General features: G+C 56.7%; 1 protein-coding gene across 1 annotated transcript in view; it reads left to right on the top strand.

Annotated features, from left to right (window-relative positions):
* The window catches only part of GPR161 (G protein-coupled receptor 161), a 43,908-nt gene that overhangs the window by 7,101 nt on the left and 12,628 nt on the right, over window positions 1-24,179 (top strand). Inside the window, 2 exon segments of the mRNA XM_082702744.1 lie at window positions 17,438-17,470; window positions 17,473-17,854. Of these exon segments, the coding sequence (XP_082558870.1) occupies window positions 17,438-17,470; window positions 17,473-17,854 (415 nt within the window).

The raw sequence follows: 24,179 nt of genomic DNA, 5'->3' as shown, positions 1-24,179 counted from the left end.
CCTTCCCCCTTTTTCACTGGGCTGCATCTTTCTTCGTGGTGTCCGCCACTCTCTGCATTTGTTTCGTGTATTCGCTGTCTGCTTGTTCACGGTTCTTTGTTCTTGTCCCCTCTCCCTCGACTGCGCTGCAGGGGGGACAGGTTTTGGTACCTCACTTGGTGCTGGGTCCCAGTGGCTTGGCACGGAGTAGGTATTCAGGAAATCTCTTTTGGGGTAGCCAAGTGAGGGGTGTGGAGGGGGAAGCTCGGAGGATCTCGGAGGACCCGTGGTGGTACGCCAAGTGTGGGAGGAGACCCCCTTCTCGTGGGGCTTTCTGGGATGGCGTCTGTCTCAGATACGGTCATCAGGAAGAAAAAGGATTCAGAAGTGATACTACTTTAAAACATGGAAAGATAATATTCTCAATTTTAGCAATATGAGTTTAATGCATTCACTGGGCTCCAGGAGGATAACAAACCAAATAATTTGGGGTAGAAACCAATGAACGAGGTAGCGTTGTTCGTCTCGTGATGGAAGCGATCGTCGTCCTGCTCCTGGCATAGTCGCCGTCTCTCCTGTTTCTCTGGAGCGCGCGTTTTACGGAGGGAATCGCCCCACTTCCCTTCAGCCCGTTGGGGAAGTCCATGCGGTGAAGACGAAAACGAACCACAGCGCTCCCGCGGAACAGGATTTCTCGGCCTCTGTGCTGCTGACGTGCGGGGCCGGACGGCTGGTGCGGGGCTGCCCTGTGCGTCGTGGGTTAGGGACAGTACTGTCCTCTGAGACGTGACAACCAAAAATGTCGTGGGCATTTCCAGAGAATCCTCCTGGTGGGGACGGGTGCGGGCAGGGGTGGGCGTGGGAGCAGAAGCTCCTCTGAGAACCACTGATGTAGAATACTGGGGTCGTGAGTGGGTTCGATGTGATCTAGAGTCTTCTGCATGGACATTAGCGGACCTTCCCTCGCCGTCCTGATACTGTTTCCCGTAAAACAGATGAGCCTGGCCCCCCCAGGGCAGGGCCGGTGCGCAGAAACACCAGCAGCCGCCTGGCCTGGAGCGGAGCGCGTCCCCTGGGACCCCGCCACCCGACCGGCCCCGACCGCGCGGGGTGCCCCCTCGCTGGCCACGGAAGCGGCAAACTTCTGGGCTGGAGCCCTTTTCCGGAGTAGCTGAGCAGTGAGGTTCACGTCCTGGAGCCCTGGGCCCCTCTCGGAGTCCCAGACGCGTCCGTCGGCCGGCGGCCTCTCTTCTGTGCCAGCCACTGCACTCAGCGAGTGGAACCTCGGACTGCACTACAGAAACCAAGAGGGAGTTTCCGTTTCGTGTCTTCAGTAGCGTAAACATCTGTTGAGTCCCCTCTGCAGACCTCGCGACTACCTGCTTTCACTCGTGTCCTTGTGCGTTCCTCGCTTCCTGTCAGGAGGGCACCTGCTCCGCGCTGGCCGCCGGCCGCCCGCGCTCAGAGCCCGCACAGCCTCCCCGACGGGTCCCCTGCGCCTCGCGTCCGTCCCCTGTGCCTTGTAACCGCAGGTCTGTGCCTCTGCGGCCCTCACCGGTCCCCCCCCCCGCCCCCCGCCCGACGGCCGGCGTCTCGGAGTCTGTTGAGTTTCTGGGATTCCGTATGTGGGTGGGATTCGGGGTCGTCTCTCTCGGACTGACACGCAGCACGATGCCCGCGGGGTCGTCCGGTTCTCTCGGGTGGCGCGGTTTTGTGGTCCCGCGGGGCCCAGGACTACCCGTGGTGCACACACACCGCGTCTTCCTTCCACTCGTCTGCGGATGGACACTCGGCTTGTTTCCACGTCTTGTCGATTGTAAGAGACGCCGCAGCGAGCATAGGGGTGCGGGTTTCTCTTTGCGCTGGTGTTTCCGTTGTCTTCACCTGCAGACCCGGAGAGGACTCGCCGGGCCGCGCAGGACCCGACACCGTGACCTGAGCCGAAGGCAGACGCTTAACCGACTGAGCCACCCTGGCGCCCCGTCGTTGTTCTTTTGATACTCGCCAATGGCGCAGGTGTGAGATGCTCCCTCACCGCGGTTTTGAGTCGCGTTTCTTGGAGGCTAAGTGACGAGCACATTCTCATGTGCCTGTTGGCCGACTGTGTCACTTTCAGAAAAACGTCTTTTCAAGTCCTGTGCCCATTCTTTAATCAGGTTGTTTGTTTTTTGGATATGAAGTTGTTTTCATATATTTTGGATATTAAGCCCTTAATGACTCGCAAATACCTTTTCTCACCCAGTGGGTTGCCTTTGTGTTTTGCTGACGGCCTCCCTTGCTGTGCAGAAGCTTTTCTGATGTTTTCCCACGTGCTGAACCTGCGTTGTTCTTCTCCAGGTACCTGGCTCAAGCGACGCTGCTTCGACCAGTGTGGAAGAGCTGGGCCCCGTGTTTTCTTCTAGGAGTTTTATGGTTTCAGTTTTCACTCTTTCATTCTTTATCCATTTCGAGGTAGTATTGGTGCGTAGTGTCAGAAAGTGGTCTGGTTTATTCTTCCGCCGGCTGCTGTCCGGCCATCCGGCACCATTTATTGAAGACTCTGCCTTTTCTCTGCTGTGTCTTCTTCTTTCCTTGGTGTGGATTAATTGACCATTTACGTGAGGGTTTATTTCTGGGCTCTCTGTTCTTTTTTTTTAAGGGAGCAAGAGTTGGGGGAGGACAGAGGGAGAGGGAGGAAGAGAATCTTAAGCAGGCTCCATGCTGAGCCTGGAGCCTGACGTGGGGCTCAATCGCACAACCCTGAGGTCAGGACCTGAGCTGAAACCAAGAGTTGGACACTTATCTGACTGAAGCGTCCAGGCGCCCCTGGGCTCTCTCTTCTGCTCCACTGATCTGTGTGGTCTGTTTCCATACCACTGAGATACTGTTTGGATTATGGTACTTTGTGGTACAGTTTGAAATCAGGGAGGGTGGTGTCTTCAGCTTTCTTGTTTCTCAAGACTTCTTTGGCTGTTTGGGGCCTTTTGTGGTCCCATACCAATTTTAGGATTCTTTGCTCTACTTCTGAGAAAAATGAAGAAAAGATTTTGATAGTATTTTGATGGGGATTGCATTGAGACTGTAGCTCACTTTGGGTGGTATGGACATTTTAACAGTATTAATTCTCCTAGTCCGTGAGCATGGTGCACCGTACATTTATTAGTGCCATCGGAGGGTGTTTCTTTCATCAGTGTTTTATAGTTTTCAGAGGTCTTGTACCTCCTTGGTTAAGTTTATTCCTAGGTATCTTGTTATTTTTAATGCAATTATAAATAGGATTATTTTCTTAATCTCTCTCTTTTTCTTAAAGAGAGTGTGCAGTTGGGTTGGGGAGAAGGGACAGAGGAAGAGGGAGAGAGAATCCCAAGCAGACTACAGACCCAGTGTGGAGCCCGGTGTGGGGCTTGATCTCACGACCCTGAGACCATGACCGGAGCCGAGATCAAGAGTTGGACACCTAACCGATTGAGCCACCCAGGCGCCCCTTGATCTTCCTTTCTGACAGCTCAGCATTAGCGTAGAGAAATGCAGCTGGTTTCTGTATGTGGATTTAGTGTCCTGGGACTTTACCGAGTTCATTCATTAGTTCTTTTTTTAAAGATTTGGTTTTATTTTTAACTTGACAGAGAGGGAGAGCTTGAGCATGAGCAGGACAGAGGAGCAGAGGGAGAAGCAGGCTCCCCACTAACAGGGAGCCCGATGCGGGGCTCGATCCAAGGACCATGGGATCATGACCTGAGCTGAAGGCAGACACTCAGCTGACTGAGCCCCCCAGGCGCCCCAGTCTTACTTTTTCCTTTGCAGTTTGGCCGCCTTTTATTTCTTCTTATCACCCAGCTGCTCTGGCAAGGTCGTGTATTCTTCTCGACAATCACATAAAGTAGGTTAATTTCACGCCCTTTCTTCGCGGAGCGTTTGAAGCTCAGAGGGTTAGGAGCTCAGGCTGATCCCTGAAACTCCTATATGAATGAATGAATGACAGAATGAAAGCTTCGATGCAGCTCACACCGAGGTTTGGTCGAGTCCAGAAACTGTTTTATATGGAGTATCAGACTGACGTCGATATTAGAGGGTAGGGGGCTGTAAAATGTTTTCTCCCACGTGCAAAGTGCTCTTGGGAATTCAAAGGGGAAACTGAGGAAGAATCCAGAAGTTTTCTGGAGGCGTAAGTGTCCTCACCTAAAGTAAAACCTTGCGCTAGGACATGCTTATCCGACAGAATAAAACGTAAAGGGAAAACTGTAGATAGTAAGAGCTAGTAAGGGTCACTGTGTGGGCGGAATGTTCCAGAAAGTTTTCTTTAGAATTTTGCTGTTCAGGTGGACCTTGAGTGTGTTGTCATTGACGTAAGTGGCAACAAGCAGGTCAGGGGCCCGGGAAGGCTTTGGGAGTGATTTCCGGGCTTTCCCCAGGCTTCTTGGATCTGCCTCGCCTTTTAATATGACTTCAGCTGGAGAAAATGCTTCATTACAAAAAGCTGCTTTGAATCAATAACCATGTGAAAAACGAATTTTAATTTTACTGAGCACAACAGTGTCTAGAGACACTGGAAGAACCGTAGTTCCTGGGTGCACAAGCCGCTGGTTCCTTGGTCGGCAGTGAGCGGCCGCCCGCCCGCAGCTGGGAACAGGGGGCTCGGAGGGTGTGTGACAGGTGGTTCCGAGAGGAGACAGAGATAAGAGGGGGTCGGTATGGCCGAGGACTGGTGCCACCTGCCCTGTCACTCGGCCTCGCGGACACGGTCCGCAGATGTCCGGTAGCCTCTCCCAGGAGCTCCCTGGCCCTTCGGGAAACTGCCACTGCAGACCTCTGTGCAGGTCCATCTGTGCTCCCGAATCCGGCTTCCTTCCGTGGCGGAAAACCCAGTGGGGCGCAATGATTTTGCTCCTCGATTCAGCAGTTTCCCTCTTACTACCTAAAAATACCGAAATTAGATGCTGAGCTCAGAGCTGTTGCAGGGCTCCCGTTTTTCTGGAATGTGCCATAGCTCTTATGTCACTAACATGGCAGAGGGTTGAGAGGTTAGAAAAGCAACTGTCCCCCAGGGCACGGGGGGAAATGTCCTTTGTAGGACTTGGAGATCTCCGCCTGACGCGTGGCCTGGCTTCAGGCAGGCCTTCAACGAGCTGCACAAGGAGAACTCGAGATAGACCTACTTTGGAGGCCGAAAGTTAGGAGAAGCGGCAGAGAAGGTGTAAGAAGGACATGCCGTCCCCTCACCGGCCGGGGGGGTCCGCGTTCGTGGCCTGCGCTGGACGTCCGCGTGGACAACGGGCCGAGCGCCACCGTCTAACCTGAGCTTTCGGGAGAAAGCCGGGGCCCTGGAATTCGTCCCGAAGACCTTTCCCAAGTTAGAATTCAATTCATTTACTTAATGACCTTGAGTCAACGTGAAAACTATTATGTTTTGTAGAGTTTGTTTTAAAATATAGAGAAATGTATGTTAGATTTTCATAAGCTTGGTTAAGGGCTTAAAATAAAGAGTTCTGATATGCCAAGGTGGGGCAAACCTACCACGTCCTGAAACTCAACTCTGCAGAACGAGGCATTTCCAAGGGTTAGCTCAGGTTTTCGTGCGTTTTTGGAAAAGAAGGCGTTCCTGGAGGCCTCTCTTCCTGACAGTTGGGGTCTTTGATTCTGGTTGTCCTGGGGAAGCGTGGGAAAGTTCGGCTCACTGTGCAACCGCGGGGCCGGGGCTGGGTGGATGGTAGGAGGCGGAGGGTGAACGAAGACCCCCCAGCGCCCGCTCTCGCCGGCAGTGGGGTGACCGCGCAGCACGGTTCGCCTTCCGCTGTGTCTCTTCCCGCCTTGACCCAACGTATCAAGGTGGTGTTGCTCTACGTGGCACGGAAGGGAAACCGTCTGGCAAGGACTTCTCTAAGAAGGGGTGACTAGCGTGGCTGGGCACAGCGGCCTTGCAGTCCGACCTGTGGTTTGGGCCTTAAACTCCCTGCGTGGGACTTCCGGCTACCTGTCGAAAGGTTGGAGGCTTGGCTTTGAGTTCCAGCCAGAGAGAGGAAAAAGGGCAGAAGCCATAGCCGAGTCTGCCCCCTTTTATCAGGAAATGGAGAGCCTTTGCCACGTGTGGACTCCCATGGACTGGGGCTGGGTTGACGGCCGCCCAAGCCCTGTGCAGCACGACTGCTTTGGCGTATCTAGTGCCCCACATCCGGTGAGAGTTGTGTTGAGGGGGGGGGGATGACTGGGTGGCGAATAGCGTCTGCTTCGTCTGCAGAGCGAGAGCTACCCAGTGTGCCAGGGTACGGGGGCCCCAGGGTCAACCTAGTGTGCCAGGGTACGGGGGCCCTGGGTCCATTCATACAATCGATTATCTATCACACATATTGGGTACCTCTTCTTTGTCAGTCACTGTTCTAGGTGCTGGTGAAGGAATTTGCAGAACAGAATTCCTTGCACTCACGAATGTACCATCTTGCAGGAGAGAAAACCATTAGCGAGATGAGTAAGTATGCGCATGGCACTAAGAAAAAGTAAGGAAGGGACCGGAGCCACGAAGTGTTGGAAAGGGCCCTGAAAGGCAGCGCGGGCTGGGAAGGCCTTGCCAAAAATGCGGTTCAGGTTAAAATCTAAAGGATGTGGAAGAGCAGCCTCCAAGGATACCTAGGGTCAAGGCGTTCCCAGCACAGGAAACAGCGCGTGCAAAGGCCCTGAGGTGGATGCATGATTGATGCGTCTGCAAAATAGCGAGAAAGTCAGTGCGGCTGGAGTGGGTCTAAAAAGCAATTTTTGTTACGAGGTTGGAGCAGTAACAGAGAGCCAGATTGTGGGGGAAACTGCAGGGCTTATTCTGAGTGATATGGGACTCCTTTTGGGGTTATACATAAAGCAGTGACTTGTTCATTTGTTCTGAGCTCTGTTTGAACTGGCTCATTCTGGTTGCTGTGTTGAGAAGGGGGGCAGTGGCAGATGCGGGTAGGCTAGTAAAGAAGGAATGTTAATAATTTAGAGAAGATACAGCATAGCCTGGACCAGAGTGATGGTAGCAGAGATAGTTACATATGCGGAATTCCAGAAACCTGTCAAAATTAGAGCCCACAGACTTGCTGATGAACGAGATAGGAGCTGTGGGAGAGAGAGGAGTCGGGAGTGACTGCCGAGCTTACCGTCCGAGCCACTGGAGGTTGGGGCAACCGTAAGGTGAGGTGGAGCAGACCCGGGAGGGACGGGCCTGAGAGCGCGAAGTCTGGTTGGGGGCGGCTTGGCTTGCCATGCTTGTGACACCGGATGGAGATGCGGAGTGGCCGCTTGGTTGTCTAAGTCGGGAGCTCTGGGGGGCGGCCTTGGCTTCTCTGCCTGAGCAGGGGATCCAGCAGCAGCAGGAATCTGGAACAGCCCAGGGCTCTTCTGACCCGGTCCGACCCAGCCTTGCCTTTGGGATCGCCTGGGATCTCGGTTCCAGGCAGAATCCGCGCCTGCCCCGGGAGAGCTGGCGTGGTCTTCCGCCCACGGGAGTCCCGCGGCCCCGGCCGGGGTGTCCAGGGGCCTGGCAAAGGAGCGGTCGCCGCCTCGTGTGCGGCTGGAAGAGTGTTCTTCGTAGTTCGGTCTGGCTCGACCGTCAGGATGCTGCCCCGTCCCCAGGCAGCAGTGGTCAGACCCCGCTGCGTTGCCTGCCTTTCCTGAAGGGCTTTCTCCCCGGGACTTAGGACCTCCCCTGCCGAGCTGTCTTCATGGTGGGAGCGGCTGGTTTGTGGACTTGCCGAGAGGCTGCGATGGCCGGTCGCCCCCTTCCGCGTTGACTGGGCCACACCAGGGGGTGCTGGCAGCTGGTGGTGTTGCTGATGGTGGCCTGGGAGGGAGGCCAAGGCCCCTCAAAACTCGTCCGGCGGTCCATGGCTCCGACTGCAGCCCGGCTTAGGACGGAGTGTCCCTTGCATTCCCCAGCACGACAGGACCCGCAGCAGAGAAGCTGAGTTTTGTGTCACCGGGTGCGCTCAGCCTGGGGGTTCGTGCTAGACGAGCAGGGGCAGGGAGGCAACATCCCGGCCAGACCCAGCCCCCACCGCCGGTGTTGGGGTGCGGGCTCACGCCTGATGCCAGAGGTGCTCTTCCCTGGCCCTGGGGGGAGCCGGCCGCTGCCTTCCCTTGCTGACTCTCCAGACCCTATGGGCAGAGGCGTTAAAGGGAAGGAACCCTGAATCAATATGTTTTTCAGCTTTTTTCTCTATTGTATTTAACGTGGAACTGCCATTGTTAGGTGCGCAAATCTGGGTTGTGTAACCACTCCCGCCATCCATCGCAGAAGTCTCCTCCTCCCGGCAAACTAAGCCGTTGACCACCCCCCCACCCCCGCTCCCGGCTCCCAGCAGCTCGCGGCAGCTCGCGCTTCTGCCTCGCGCGTCCTGGTGGCTCTGAGCACCTCCTGTAAAGGAGTTGTCCACCATCTGTCACTCCATGCCCACCAGTGCCACGAAGCGCCGTGTCCTCTAGGGTCCCCCGTGTCGGGGACTCCTTGTGACAGACGTCACAGCCTCCTTGTGACGGCCGAAGGACATGCCACACCTTGCGTACCCGTCCATTGCTCGGTGGACGCTTGGGTTGCTTCCGCACGTTTGCGGGCATGAATACTGCCGCTCGGAAACGGTGCACACGTCTCTTTGAGACCTTGCTTCCGTGATGTCGGGTTTATGAGTAGAAGGGGGACGGCCGGGCCACGTGCTAACTCAGTATTTGATTTTCTGAAACCTTCCTGCTGTTTTCCACGGCGCTTCAGCAGTGCATGCCGGCCGCCGCGGCGGGAAGGCTCCAGTTTCTGCACACCCTCTCCAGCACCGGTGGTTTTCTGTCTTGCTGTTTTTGTCCCTGACAGCAGCCGTTCTAACGAGGGTTAGACGGTGTCTCCTCGTAGTTTTATCCGCTGCTCCTCGTGCTCAGTGATGTGGAGCGTCTTTTCGTGTACCTGTCGGCCGCTTCCATCTCTTTTTTGGGCACAGGGTTTTTTGTTTTATTTTGTTTTGCTTTAGGTTGTTCTTGAATTTTAGGAGTTCTTAATATATTCTAAACGGTGATCCCTAATCAGATACATGGTTTGCACACATTCTCTCTCATGCTATGAGTTGCCTTTTTCTTCTGCACAGATGGTACCTTCGGATGTACAGATTTGTAAGTCTTCATGAAGTCCAATTTGTCTTTTTTTTTCTGTTTTTGCCTGTGCCTTGGCGTCGGGTCCGAGAAGGCCTGGCTGGGTCCCGTGTTGTGACTCGGTCTGTTCCGCTCGTTCCTCAAACTTTGGTCTCCCCGTCCCTGACTTTTTTCTCTCTTTCCCTCTTTCCGTGAAGTCATCAGGCCAGTCGGCCCACAGCGCGTTTCAGGCTCAGTAAAGCTTTACGCAGCCGCCGCACACATGTCCTGAGTAGAGGAGGGACTGAAGCCAAGGAAGCCGGACAGAGAAGCACACGGCACGGCCAGCGGGGCAGAGGCCGTGAAGGGGTTGGTGGGTGAGGAGTCGGAATTGGAGGTGAGGCCACAGCGTGCTGAGTCTTCTGTGGTGAACAGATGGACTGATGGTGGCCTCGTGGCCATCAGACCTAGTTTTCTCAAACCAGGCACTTAACCTTTCTGAGCCTCAGTTTCCCCGTTTTCCTTACTTAACAAACACTTACGTGGTTCCAAACACTATTCTAAGCCCCATACAAATATTAGCCTCTTGACATCTCCCACCAACTCTAGGGGATGGTCCCCTGCTGTCCCCATTTTACAGAAGGGGAAGCTCATGCCCAGAGAGTTTAGGGGTCGCGTCACGGTCACAGAGCCAGTGAGTAGTGGAGCCGGGACTTGACCCCAGACTCTCTGGTTCTAGACTTCATGCTCTTAACCAGAGGTTAGGCTGCCTCTCTGAGATGGGGAAGAGCCTGATTTTGACCAAATCCTGCTTCAGAAGTTGCCCAGATGATCTCATGAGATGATGCTTGTCGGGACATGTCGTATGTTCACGGTGTTTTGCAAATACTGTTTATTAATAGTTAAAAATAATTAAGTAACACTCTGGAAATGGATGAGAGTCTCAGGGGTCCCGGAGAAGGGGATGGGTCAAGGGCCAAGCCTTGGGAAGTCTCCGTGCTGAGGTGCGGGCGCTTGGTTTGGGATGACATGAGGCACTCAGTGTTGACCCTTGTGGGCGCGGTCACAGTCTGTGGAGAGCCTCCAGCCTTCTAGTCGCCGCTGAAGGCTGCTGTGAAGGGCGGTGAGGTACGCAAGTGGATAACGTCCGTGCAGAGGGGCCCAAGGCCAGGTCTTGCACTTCAGGAACTCACTCGGGTCACATCAGGAACTCACTTAGGGCCATTTGTGGTTCTGACCGCCGTGTTTTTTCCTTCTGCGGAGCATTTTCCCAAGCAGACCAGAGCTCAGACCTGCTCTGTGTGTGCAGTGAGAGGCTTGGAGCTAGGACATTCTAGGTTTGTGGTGGCCTTGAGGGGACAAGAACAAAGGGGCTCTGGGCTGGCAGAGGCCAGCCTGCTGCACCTGCCGCCTTTGGGACAACGGTCACCCGAGTGCCAGGAAGGACGGCAGGTATATGGGAGGGCACCCGGGGATCTCACGATCGCTCCCAGCTCTCATCTGGTCTGTCGCGGGAGGGTCTGGGCTGACCATCGATCTCGTGGACCTTAGTGCAAAGCAAGGTAGTTACCAGAACCTTCTCCCCAGCTCCACCCCCGCCCCTAGCAGCGACTGACGGGTGTGACGTCTGCAGGTGCTGAGGTGACGAGCCCCTGTGAGAAGGGTCAGAGCCCTGCTGCCGGGACCTCGCCTGGCTCCTCGGAAGTTCAGAGCCACGTCCCGGCCTGCAGGGCTGTTTCTTGGTGCGTCTTCCACGCCTGCCTGGTATCTGATGGGCGTGAAACCCGCCGGCAGCGATGCTGGGGCCCAGCCTCTGGGCCGCTCGGGCTCCTCGGGAAGACAGGCGCAGACCACAGTGAGCCGCTCCCTTGCCCGGAGGTTTGAGGACGTTGGAGGAGACTCTCCTGCCCCGAGAAACTGGTTTTCTGAGAAAACTTCAGGAGAGGACGGGCGTGTCCTGTCACATCCCGTGGCCCCGCGTCAGAGCCACCAGGAGAACCGCCGCCTCCGACCCGCACGGCCTCTGGGGCCCACCGAGCCGGGCCTGCTGTCCGCGGGCTCTCAGGGGCCCCTTGGTGGCCTCACTTCTGTGGGCCATGGAGGGGTCGGGGGCCTCCTTGCCTTCCTAGGGGCTTGTGGACTGGGACGCGGATCTCCTGGTCCCAGACATCCCCGCGCGGGCCGGGGGCGAAGTGCTTCTGGCTGCAGCCGTGCGGGCTCCGTGAGCGCAGCGGGAGGGCGTGCGGTTTCCGGAAGGTCGGGGAAGGCCGGGGAAGGCCGGGCCTGCGTCGTCCCGGTCCCCGGTGCTAATGTCCAAAACAGTGGGGTCTTGGCCTTTCGTGGGCAGACCATGGCGTGTCTGAGTACGAGCTGGGGTTCTCGGAGCTGCGAGGGCAGAAGTCAGCCTGCTTCACCTCCGTGAAGAGGAGTTGCGGCGGCTCCGGGACCCAGGAGGGCGGGTGGGTCGGTCGCAGACTCTCACCAGCGTCTGAGGGGGTTCGCGGCCCTCTCAGCCCCTCGACCTTCCCTCTCCCGCAGCTCCGCCTGTGAGCGCCCTCCCGGAGTGCCAAGGACACCTGCTTGGCCACCCCCCGGCCCGTGTCCTGTGGCCGCCGACCTGCTGTGGGTACGCTGCCCTTGATGACAGTCAGAGTTCTAGGTAGAAATATGAGGGGGGGGCGCGTGGGCGCCTCGGTCGTGGGGCGTCTGCCTTCGGCTCAGGTCATGATCTCAGGGTCCTGGGATCAAGTTCCGCGTCAGAATCCTTGCTCAGTGTGAGTCTTCTTCCCCTCTGCCTGCCGCCCCCCCTGCCTGTGCTCCCTCCCTCTCTGACAAATAAAGAAATAAAAAAGAAAAAGAAATAGGAGGTGACACCATACTATCCAAGTCTGCACAATTAAACGAGCGGTAATCTATCCTTACTTTGCAGTAATTCTGTGTTTGCAGGTCAAGGTTCTTCTAGAATTACTTCTCGGAAATTACTCTAAAACACAGTAGATACGTGTCTCAATATTCAATACTGTTGCCTTGTTTTTTAACCCACAACGATACTGATCACGTAGTTGAGTGTCGAGATACGGCCCTGGATGATTTGGAGCCGCGGCCGCAGGCTGACCCGGCAGACTGGTCACTGTCTCCGGGAACGGCCGCAGGGCGAGGCAGCAGCGAGAGACCTACGTCCCTGCTTCACCGAGCCGCGGCCGGGAGGAGGAGGGAGCATTTGGTGACCTGTCAGGAGTAACTTCTGAGACGTTTATTAAAACCTCAGTCCCGGGGCGCCTGGGGGGCTCAGTCACTTAACGTCCGACTCTCGTTTTCTGCTCGGGTCGTGAGACCGAGCCCCGCAGCGGGCTCCCACTCAGCCAGGAGTCTGCTGGAGATTCTCTTTCTCCCTCTTCCTCTGCCCCCCATTCCCCTGCACATACTCTCTCTCAAGCACATAAATAAATAAAAATGTTTAAAAAGCCCCTTAGCCAGGAGATACTCGTGTTGTGTCAGAGTTGCAGCCCGAGGCAGGACCCAGTGAGTGTGGGAGTTCTGAACCCCATTCGTGTCTGGCGGCAGACCTGGCCCGCAGGTGATGATGTGAGTCACCCGTGGATTTGCCGCCGCTGCAGCGGGCCCCGGCTTGTCAGGCCCTGCGGAATCCGGCCGCCTGCCAGGACACGTCTGCTGGCGGGGGCGCTCCAGGCCTCTCTCTTGTTCTTTAAGGCTCACCCCTGAGAGATCGACTGCGGCTTGTGCCGCCTACTGCAGGCCTCCTGGCGGAGCCCAGGACTCTGGATTTCCCTGGTGGGCGGCTGTTTGGCTCCCACACCCCATCTGCTTCCTGGGAAAGGTTGGAGCAGAGGACCTCGGGCTCATCCGGCAGTCCTGGGTTCTCTGTGCTTCAGTCCCAGGCCAGCTGTGGGGCTCCTGGACAGCAACACGCACCAGTAGTGCTTTCTTAATTTCTTTCCGTCTTTTGTTTTTGTTTGTTTTGTTTTTAAATATTTTTAAGATTATTTATTTATTTGAGAGAGAGAATGAGAGAGAGCACAAGCAGAGAGGAGAGAGAAGCTGACTCCCCGCCGAGCAGGGGGCCTGATGCAGGATGCGATCCCAAGACCCTGGGATCATGACCTGAACTGAAGGCAGAGGCTGAACCAGCTGAGCCAACCACGCATCCCAGACTTTCTCTGATTTACTCTTAGAACTCGATATGCCCTTTCATTCTGAGGACTCTTGTGTTTCTTTAACTCTAGAGAAGTTCAGCCCCTGTTTAAGAACTGTGTCCACCTCGGTGTGGACAGTGTAGGTGCAACCTAATGCAGGTTAGATGCTTTTGACTCAAGTAATAGAAACTTAACTGACAATAGATCTGAAAGTCATTTTAAGGGGCACCTGGGTGGCTCAGTGGGTTAAGTAAGCCTCTGCCTTCGGCTCAGGTCATGGTCTCAGGGTCCTGGGATTGAGCCCCACATCGGGCTCTCTGCTCAGCGGGGAGCCTGCTTCCTCCTCTATCTCTGCCTGCCTCTCTGCCTGCTTGTGATCTCTCTCTCTCTGTCAAATAAAAATAAAAAATAAATAAATAAAAATCTTTTTTTTTTTTTTAGATTTTATTTATTTATTTGACAGAGAGAGATCACAGTAGACAGAGAGGCAGGCAGAGAGAGAGAGAGGGAAGCAGGCTCCCTGCTGAGCAGAGAGCCCGATGCGGGACTCGATCCCAGGACCTTGAGATCATGACCCGAGCTGAAGGCAGCGGCTTAACCCACTGAGCCACCCAGGCGCCCCTAAAAATCATTTTAAGAAAGGTATTTCCCATAACCAGAAGCCAGGATGAAGTGACTTGAAGGTTTGTTGATGCAGTGGCCCGAGGACTGACCGCTCACTGCCATGCTGACCACACCGGCTCAGCATCTCCAAGGATCCCAAGATGGCTGCCACAGCTCTGTGCTTTCTTCGCCCTTAGGGACTTCAGGAAAAGATTTTTCTTCCTTGCGTCTTTGTGAGATCAGAGCAGCCTTCCCCAGATATCCCTGTTCCCACCCCCACCAACCCCAGACTTCTCGACCATTTTGCCAGGATTGGAAGAAAAGGGAACACGAGGGTTACTTTAGACCACCCAGCATCCAGCTCTCAGAACTGGATGGGCTCTGCCATCTCCGGGTCCCTGGGAGGAGGACACCACCACCCGTAGGAGGACACCACCAACACTAAGTCAGAGGCCTGCCCATAGGAGAAAAACGAGAATGGTGGCTGGGGAGGAGCCTGGTAGTAGGTGTCTGCTACCCACGTGTCTAATCCCTTGCTGCCGTCCCGTCGAACTTATGTTGGATCTTCTTATCCTATCCTTCCTGAATCTTGGCTCTTTGTATTTTCAGTTTCTTAATCTTTTTAACTGCATTTTAAGTAATTTCCTCAGAGCTATCTTTCAGTTCATCATCTTTCTCTTTAGCTAAATCTGCTGCTCAGCATAACCACTTAGTTTTTAATGTTGACAACTAAAATTTTAATTTCTAGAATTTCTATTTGATTGTTTTTTGCAATTGCTTACCATTTTTTCACAATGTCTGCTCTTTCGTTATGGTTCTTACCCCTTTTCTTTTTAAAGCTTTTAATAGCATTTTTATTTTAAAGTTTCATTCATTTTTTCCTATTAGTGTAAGTTCTTGGAACGTCAGTTCTGCTTTTTGTTTTGTTGACTCTGCCTCCGCATGAATGCTGTGCGCTCGCTTTCACCGAGTGTTGGAAATTCACCACAGAGCCATTTTGTGTTCACTTTCGTCCCTGTTACCTTTACACGGATTCATCAGTTTGGATCTCTGCCGCTTGCACAGTGCATGGGTTTGGTGCCCGCATCAGCGCGGCACAGGACTCAGTGTTTGATTTCTCATGAGGGGAAGCATTTCGTCCTCCACCCAGAACCTCAGGTCGATGGCTGTGTTTTTGCTGCTTCCCTTTGCCCGTAGGAGGAGCTTTTCTAATCCCTTTTCCACGGAGGGGACAGCCCTTCTAGAACCCACTGTTTATGCAGGATTTCTATTCCGGTTCTCTGCCTATGGAGCTCAAAGTCACCCTCCCACATAAAAGGCCTCGGCCCTAGCGAACTAGGTCTCATGTTCTTCTGGCCACAGGTGTGGGATTATAACTCTGGCTTTGAATTTTCTGTTTCTGGTACCTATGGATTTCTCTTTCTTGGCTTTTCTTTTTCTTTGTTATCCTTTTTAAAACCTTGGGTCATGTTGGGGTTTGGGGAGGGAGAAAAGGAATAACTGAAACAAGATGGGATGGGGAGGGAGACGAACCGTGCGAGACTTTTTTTTTTAAGATTTTATTTATTATTTATTGGACAGACAGAGATCACAAGTAGGCAGAGAGGCAGACAGAGAGAGAGGAGGAAGCAGGCTCCCCGCTGAGCAGAGAGCCCGATGCGGGGCTCGATCCCAGGACCCTGGGATCATGACCTGAGCCGAAGGCAGCGGCTTAACCCACTGAGCCACCCAGGCACCCCTAAGAGGTTTTTTATTTTTTTGTTTTTAAGGAGTTTATTTATTTACTTGAGAGAAAGAGAGAGGGAGAGAGCAGGTACAGGGAGAGGGGGAAGCAGCTCCCCACTTGTCAGGGAGCCCGATGCGGGACTCGATCCCAGGACCCTGAGATCATGACCTGAGCTGAAGGCAGACGCCTAACCGACCGGGCATCCCAATAGTTTACTTATAAGAATTAACAAAATTCAAAGTTCAGAACTCACAGAAAAGGGACAAAACCCGGAAATAACCTTGCAAACTCAGATATAGAAGCCAAACCTATAAAGAATGTTCATTGCGCAGGGCGGGGGTAGCTAACATACTGTGTAACTGAATAAAAACAAAATATTTCAGCAGCCTGGAAATATGGGCCAAAATGCACAAAATAAAATTTAGTAGAAATAACGTGTTGTATTTAGGCTTAAAAACATTAATGCCATAAGTTCTAGACTGGGGTCACCTGGCTTCACAGAAACTCACGTGTGTGTAAGTTTTGGGTTTTAGTTGAGCACAGCCAGAGAAGCCCAGTAGGATGATGCCGTTGCTAAAAGGAAATGCGTTCTGAGAGCGGATTGTAGCAGGAGATTGTCCTGGTGATGGGGAAAACTGCCCCCTGCGCTCGACACCCACCAGCTCACAACCAGAACGGCACATTCAGTTCTGGGGACCACAAAGCAAGAGGGTCATCGTTTTCTGCGAACAGGTCCAAACAGCAGTGTCTGAATTAGTGAAGGGTCTGGAGGTGGCATCCTCCAGGAGGGAGCTTACAACTGGAGAAGGGGAGGCAAGTCATCGGTGAGGCATTTAAAGGCTCGAGGGGAGGACTGTCCGAAGCTGCTCACCCTCCGGCCCCGGCAGCCGGCTCCCTCGGAAGGGAAGCCTTCTGTCCTGCCCTCGGGACTGCTGGAAGGGGACAGTGGCCTCTCAGCCACCAGCTCCCCGGTCAAAGGCGTCAGGTCAATAGCGGGGGTCAGCGGAGGCTTTGCTGTGTGTGGCTGCTCAGGCTTCCGACAACGGGCCAGTGGCAGGAAAGCGCTCCTGCTCTCTGGAGTCTCCTGTTGGTCGGGAACAAGAGCAGGTAGAGGAAGTGTCTGTGGGATTTTTGGCTGATGAACGTAGACGAAGTGTTTGGAGAAACGTCCTGTAGGACGAGTGCTAAGATGTCAACCTTCAAGCGTAGCCAGATCCTGAGCCAGCGTCCAAGAGCAGGACAGCACGTCGCGGAGAGCGGCCTGCACGTACCTGCTCAGGTCCCTGCCGGCCTTCCCCGCGGCTCACCGGGACAGGGATGAGGCCTCAGTACGGACGGCGCTTGCCGGAGCCCCGCTCGGCCACCTCCGAGAGCCCCTACGACAAGCGCACTGTCTGACCTTCCTGGGCGCACAGATCGGCGGGGGTGGGGTGCCGTGCAGGTTCTGGTCCGGCACTCAGGGGTCTGCTTGAACTTGGCCGTCTCTGTGGCTTCCGGTGCTGCTGCTGTGCTGGTTCGGGGACCCCCTGAATTGCGGGGGCCCCAAAGCACCACAGCCCACCTGCCCCTTCTTGTTCAAAATGCAGGCTGCTCGGCCTGGGCTGTGAGTCTGGGACCAGCATCTCAGGGCGGGGCCCCAGAATCACGCCCCCCACCCCAGCACATCAAAGGTTTCGAACCTCTGGCCTCAGGGGCACACGAGCAGGTTGGGTTAGACTGGAGGAGCCCTTCCTTCCAGGAGACACAGGCAGTGACACACGACGCAGGCTGTAGGGAACAGGCGCTGCGGTGGCGCTGGGGCGGGGACGGCTGGCGGAGGGTCGGTGGCGGGAGATCTGGGGCTCCGGCGGCACGTGCGTCCCGTGGGACGGGGTCTGACGCGTGTCTCCCCGTGCGCCCGTCTTCCCTCTTTCTCCAGCCGCCCGGCATGTTCTGCCCACCGCTCGCCGAGGTGCCTGACCATGAGCCTCAACTCCTCCCTCGGCCACAGGAAGGAGCTGGGTAACGGCGCGCACGGGGACGGAGGCGCGGGGGGCGGCCCCATTGCCGACTTCGTCACCATCGTCATCATCGCCGTTTTCGTCTGCCTGGGCAACCTGCTCGTGGTGGTCACCTTGTACAAGAAGCCCTACCTGCTCACCCTCAGCAACAAGTTCGTCTTCAGCCTGACCCTGTCCAACTTCCTGCTGTCCGTGCTGGTGCTGCCCTTCGTGGCCACCAGCTCCGTCCGCAGGGAATGGGTCTTCGGTGTGGTCTGGTGCAACTTCTCGGCCCTCCTGTACCTGCTCATCAGCTCGGCCAGCATGCTGACCCTCGGGGTCATCGCCGTGGACCGGTAAGCTGGCCCCAGGGAACTAAGGAGTAAGGACGGATTGTGTGGCGGCGGGGGGACCCCGGGAGGTCGTCTGGTCCTGTGCCTTCCGCTCCGTCTCAGCTCCTCGGGAGGACGTCCGGGGCTTCTGCGGGGACACGAGCAGGCTCTGCCTCCTCCAGCCCTTCCTTCACTCTGGGCACCTCTGATTTCATTGCATTTAGGTTTATTTATTTATTTTTTTACAAGAGACTCCAATGCTTAAAAAACAAAGTTCTTGAAACCTCTGACGCCTGCTTTACAGATGAGAGAAAGAAGCTGGGAAAGGCAGTGTGTCAGGCTTTCCCAGGGGCGACCTGCTGTCCGGCAGGTCAGGCGGGCCCCCGCACTCCTCGTGCTTCTGAGGATTTTGCTGGTGGTCATTGCATTCGTCACTGGCAGGTATTTGACTCTGAGGGAGGTGCAGAGTCTGGGGGAGGAGGCCAGCCGGAGGCAGGGAAAACACGGAGTCGGAGTCCTCATCACGAGGGGACACGGCTCTGGGCTGCCCTGGGACCATCCGTCGTCAGCTGGTGAGGGCTAGCTGGATGGCGCCCAGAGCCCAGACCTCCACCAGGCCCAAGGCCAGACCCTGCCGCTCTGTGGCTGTGGAGTGCAGGCTGAAGGGAGTGAGTGGTCAGATCTCGTCAGCTGGCCTCTCTAATTACCTTTTTTTCCCCGATGAAAATGACACAGAAAATGTAAAGACTAGAATAAATATCCGTAACCCCAGCCCTCAGACGCAATCTTTTGGTTTTAGTGTATTTGCCTCTAGTAAGTTTTGGTTGTGTACAGCTTGTTTCTTTCTTTCTTTTTTTAAAGATTTTATTTATTTATTTGACAGAGATCACAAGCAGGCAGAGAGGCAGGCAGAGAGAGAGGAGGAAGCAGGATCCCCGCTGAGCAGAGAGCCTGACGCGGGGCTCGATTCCAGGACCCTGAGATCATGACCTGAGCCGAAGGCAGAGGCTTAACCCGCTGAGCCACCCAGGCACCCCCAGCTTGTTTCTTTAAATGGGCTTCTCGACTCGTGTGGTTTTCGCTTTTCTAGTTAAGAAGCGATCACGAAAAAAAAAAAAAAAAAAGAAGCGATCACGAGCTCTGCCTCCCGCCTGCAAACGCCACACGCCCTTTGAGAACATGGTTTTTGACGGATGCATGGCAGTGTGTCCTCTGGCCGTTCGAGATTTATTCTTACCGTCCCTTCCTGGCTTCTGCTCCATGGCAGTTTGGAGGAGCATGTGGGGAGTGGTGGCTTTGGTTGGAATAAACACACTTTGCACCCTGTTGGCTGTGGGGCGGGGTGGGATCTCCCTGTTCTGATTTCTCTTTTTTTTAAAAATCGTGTCCCTTTGAGTGTCCCTTCCTGGGCCCCAGGTCCTGTGGGGCAGAGTGAGGGCCCACGGCTAGAGCAGAGCAGGGGATTCGTTTTTAAGTACCTCTCAGCGGGTCCTCTCTATGTGGACGCTTGGGAGATCGTGCTGCGTGGGAAGGCCGTCTGCTGACTTGAACGTCGGGTTCCCGGTGAGCTCAGCAGGGCGTCCGGTCCCGCTGTCAGAGTGCAGCACCGCGGAGAGAGTTGACCCCAGCTGGCCGCTTCTCTCCCACTGGGGTGCGGCCGGCCAGCCGGGGAAGGCCAGCCGGGGAAGGCCAGCCGGGGAGGGCCAGCCGGGAAGGCCAGCCGGGAAGGCCAGCCGGGAAGGCCAGCCGCGGAAGGCTCTGGGCGGAGTCCTCAGGCTGGCAGAGCTCGTCCACCGGGAGTTCACGGGTTCACGGGGTGGGGCGGCGGGCAGGCAGGCGGGTGTGGTGGTGAACACGAAACACCACGGCCCGGCCCAGCTGCTGTCCCACTTTGGGGGGCAGGCTGGCTAAGCCCCCGGGGAAGGGGACACTTGGGCTCATCAGTCCAACAGCGAGTAGGACCAGAGGCACGTAAGTGGTGGGAAGGACCCGCCTGCGAAGGCACGGCCTCCGCTTCTTCTGTGACAGTTTTTCAGGGACGCAGGCCTGGCCCAGCGGCGGCGGCTGGGGAGACACGGCCGGTTGAGAGGAACAGACACGCCAGGGAGCCCATGCAGGGGCAGGGACGTAGGGTGGGACCCTGTGTGGACCGCGGAGTAGGCAGGACGTCACTGTGCGGGAGGGACCGCCGGGCCGCAGAGCCGAGAGGAGGGACACGGGGCCAGGTGTGCTTGGGGAGCAGGGGAGGCATGTGGGTCTGTCGCTGCTGGGGACCAGGGGCGTGGCTGGAGACGGGCTGACACCCGCGACTCAAGGCAGCGCACGTGTCTCCCTGGAGCTCCGATCCCCGCGCCCCAGACCCCCAGCTCGGCGCCGGTGGCCCCTGGTGACCCAGCCGGAGTGGAGAAGGGACTGTGGCCTCCCTGCGGTGACAGGCAGGTCTCCGGTCTCTGCCCTGCAAGCCGAGGTGGAGCCGGCGGACCCCTGTGACGAGTGTGGGGGCGGCGTGAAACTTGGGGTCTTCAGGTGGCTTCCGGGCACACACGCTTGGTTTTCTTGTTATTGGTCATTCACGTGGCTTCAAGATGCAGATTGACTGGACCAGGTACCTTGATCCTGTCCGTTTAAATGACAAACGGCACTCCTGCCTGCTCAGTTTCAGTAAGTTAATTTTACTCAATCTCGGTGATTTTGGAGGTCACATATTTGCCCTGGTCTGTTGGAACCTGAAGATGCAACTCTGTGTGTGTGAGAGAGAAACAGAGACGGGGCGGGGCTGGAGGGCGTGGAGGGTGAGAGAAGACGAGTGAGACCCGGCAGAGGAGGGGCAGAGAGAACCGGGCGAGGAGGAGACTTGGCGCAAGAGGCGGGATCCTAGGTGCCGGTCGTGACCCCAACCGGAGGGGCTGCTGGCCAGTCCCCTGCCAGGCGCCACACTGTGCTTTTAATGAACTCTCATCCCGGCCGGTGAGCAGCAGCTCGACCCACCCCCATCCTGCAGAGGGGCCGAGTGGGGCTCTGTGAACCCGCCCGAGCCCCCGCTGCCGGTAGGTAGCTCGTCCGGCGTGAGGAGGGGAAGGCCGGGCTCCCACTCAGCCCCACGGACCTCGAAGCGAGAGCCCAGCAGGTCCGGCGGGGGGTTCAGGGGCTCCGGGTTTGCAGCCTGGTGGTGCTGCCGTCTGGGGCCGGGTCATCCTCGCTGCGGGCCGTCCTGGGCGCCGCCGGAGCCTCCAGCAGTGCTGCGTGACGGCAGCTCAGTTACACGCCACACGGCGGGGGCCGCGGGTGGGACCGGGGCTCGAGCGTGGGCTCCTGCGTAAAAATGAGTCGCTGGAGAGAAGACTGAGCTCCGGCAGCCAGTTGGGCGCCCAGAAGGCCAAGGAAGCCCTCCGCTTCGGCCTCTGACGGCCTGCGGGGAGCGGGCGGTCGCTTTCCTGTGCTCTCCTGCAGCCTGCAGCTAGGCCTAAGTGAGGCTAAGTGGAAAGAAATGAAGTTTCAAATCTATGAAGTCCTAATCCTTTCTTTCTTTTTTCGGTGGGCAGATGTGGAGTGAATGTTCTGCATCAACTGAAAACAGCCCCTCAAACGAGGGCGGTGCTTGGAGGGTCTGGGTATAAATGGCTGCGCTCTGCTCTGTGAGGGGCCCCTCTGACTCTGGGAGACGGGCCCCCGACCCCAGCACCCTGAGGGGATGCAGGGCCCAGCTGGGGCCGCACTCTCACGGTCACGTCCCACCGGAACTGCTCGTGGCCAGAACTGTGGTCCGTGGTGGACCCAGAGCCGTGGGGAGCATGAGAAGTCCGGCCGTAAAGCAACAGTAACGAGCCGTGTTAAGAACAGCCACAGGCTCTGTTCCGGAGAACGGCTTATTAATTGTCATCATTTTTACGACCGCCAGGCCGGAGTCGGTCCGAGGAGCCGCACGGTTAACGTTCCCCAGGCCTGGGTTCCACAGCCAGGCTCGTGCCACGGGGTCTTGAGGTCAGAGGGCCTGCAGAGTCTTAATGAGGCAGAGAAAAGTAGAGATCTGGGGCACCTGGCACGTAGCATCCAACTCTTGGTTCCAGCTCAGGTTGTGATCTCATGGGTCGTGGGAACACTCTGCCCAGAATCAGGTCCCGCGGGGTCGTGGGAACACTCTGCCCAGAATCAGGTCCCGCGCTCGGCAGGTTCCCCTCCTCGGCCCTCCCCCTGCTTACATGCCCTCCCCCTCTCTCAGTAAGTAAATCTCACAAAAAAGAAAGAGAAGTTGAAATCTCTGCCTTGGTTTTTTTTTTTTTTTTTAAGATATTATTTATTTGTCAGACAGCTCACAAGTCGGCAGAGAGAGAGAGAGAGGAGGAGGCAGGCTCCCCGCTGAGCAGAGAGCCCGATGCGGGGCTCGATCCCAGGACCCTGAGATCATGACCAGAGCCGAAGGCAGAGGCTCCACCCACTGAGCCTCCCTGGTGCCCCTCCGCCTGGCCCGCGCGTACGTGCTCCACGTCGTGCACTGGGATGGTGCCGCACAGGCAGGGTCTCGGCCGTCACCTGGCACGGGGTAGGAGACCCCCCAGAGTGGCCTGGTTCATCTCCTGGGACTCAGGAGGGACCAGTGTCCCCTTCTGGTCATGGCATTCGGGAGCAGCACACACCTCTGGGTTCTCGTTTTCAGGAAGGAAGGGGAAAGGTTGGTGGACGGGGGAAGCCAGGCGCTGGCCCCTCTGCCGTGTGAGGAGCAGGCACGCTCCGGGCCTTTCCCTCTGTCCTGCCCGCTGAGTCCTCGGAGCAGACCTGTGGCAGGGCTCCTGCGGTTCCCGTGTTTGAGTACAGAAACCCTGAGAGGCTGACTCAGCCCCCCGAGGTCACACAGCTTGTAGACGGCAGAGCCCCGAACAGACGGGCAGTCACCGCCCGCGCCCAGGCGTTCCAGCTCCGAAGGCGCCCTCCTTCCTTGGGCCGCATGGATGTTGCAAGGTGCAGACTCAGGGATGAGCTTGCGACGGCTTCAGCCCAGGCCGTGCGCGGTGGAGCCGTAATCCATGCCGGGCCCGAGCGATGTGCCTTAGGCCCACAGTCAGGACGGCGGTCTGCCCACACCCCGTCTCAGCCCGAGCTTGCGCCCGACGTCAGCCGTCCCAGGCTCTCCTCGGGTGGGACGGTGATTCACAAGGGTGCAGTGCCCACCCCCCTGGAGAGGCTTGGCGGCGCGCTGTTCAGACCGTGGCCCTGTCCCTGAGCTGCTGGTGCTCAGGGGTGACTCAGGACGGTGCCCGTGGGGAGGAGGCCTCACGGGAGGGTGTGACGCTCATGAGCACAGGGTTTCCTCACATCTTGCCTGTACCAGGCGGCGTCTGCACAGACACCTCTTCTTTCGCACATGCTGCCCTCGTGGGGCAACCCTGTTAGTCATTAAACAGCATTTCATTTGGATAAAATGTCTGGGTGGGAAGGGGACTCGCTTGCTTCCGACCCCACGGTCTACATACTTTCATCCTTGCCGGTTCAAGGCTCAGGCCTGCACGGTTTCACACGCCCTGGCCCCTGGCCGCTGACCTCCAGCTCTGCCTCTGCTCTGCCTCTGTCTGACGGTACTCGGGCAGCTTCCCCACGGGCGCGCACTGGCCTCTCCACGCTCACCCCTGCCCCCAGCTGCCTCTCCTCACTTCCTCCTGGCCAGGGCCTCTGATCTGTGAAGACCCGGGTCTGGGGGCCACCTCCGGCAGGAGCTGGCTCTGACCCCTGAAACAGGTGCCCTGCCCAGCCTGCCCCCTCCACACAGGGCTGAGGGACCAGCAACCAGCCCCGCCAGGTGGCCTCCCGCTGGCCTGTGCCATGGGACTTGTTTCTGCCCCTTGTCTTGGGCAGGCTGCGGGTTCTTTCTCTGCTGCAGTGTCCTCATCTGTACGGCGAGGATAGTGACAACCTCGCCGCTCCAGGCAGCTGGTGTGCGGCTGGTGTGCGGCTCTCAGCATCCCAGGTGCTCCCGCTGCTCTTTTGTCCGTCTCCCTCCGCCTCTCCTCACTGCCTCTCGGTGACGTCACAGTGCTCCGCACAGCCAGCCCTCGGCGAATGGTCGTCGGATGAATCAACTCCATAGTCCTTTGATATTGTTGGTTTTATTTTTTTAAGATTTTATTCGTTTATTTGTCAGAGAGGGAGAGAGACCTCACAAGCAGGGGTTAGCGGCAGGCAGAGAGAGAGAGGGAAGCAGACTCTGCTGAGCAGGGAGCCCGATGCGGGGCTCGATCCCAGGACCCTGAGGACCCTGAGATCATGACTTGATCTGAAGGCAGACGCTTAAATGACTGAGCCACGCAGGCGCCCACGCTACTCTGGTGTTTAATGACCCTCTGAAAACTGATCTCAG

Source organism: Mustela nivalis, assembly GCF_964662115.1.
Source record: "Mustela nivalis genome assembly, chromosome: 16".
NCBI classification, from domain to species: Eukaryota; Metazoa; Chordata; class Mammalia; order Carnivora; family Mustelidae; genus Mustela; species Mustela nivalis.
The sequence above is the reverse complement of the archived record's forward strand: the minus strand, read 5'-3'. Positions and strand labels throughout refer to the sequence as shown.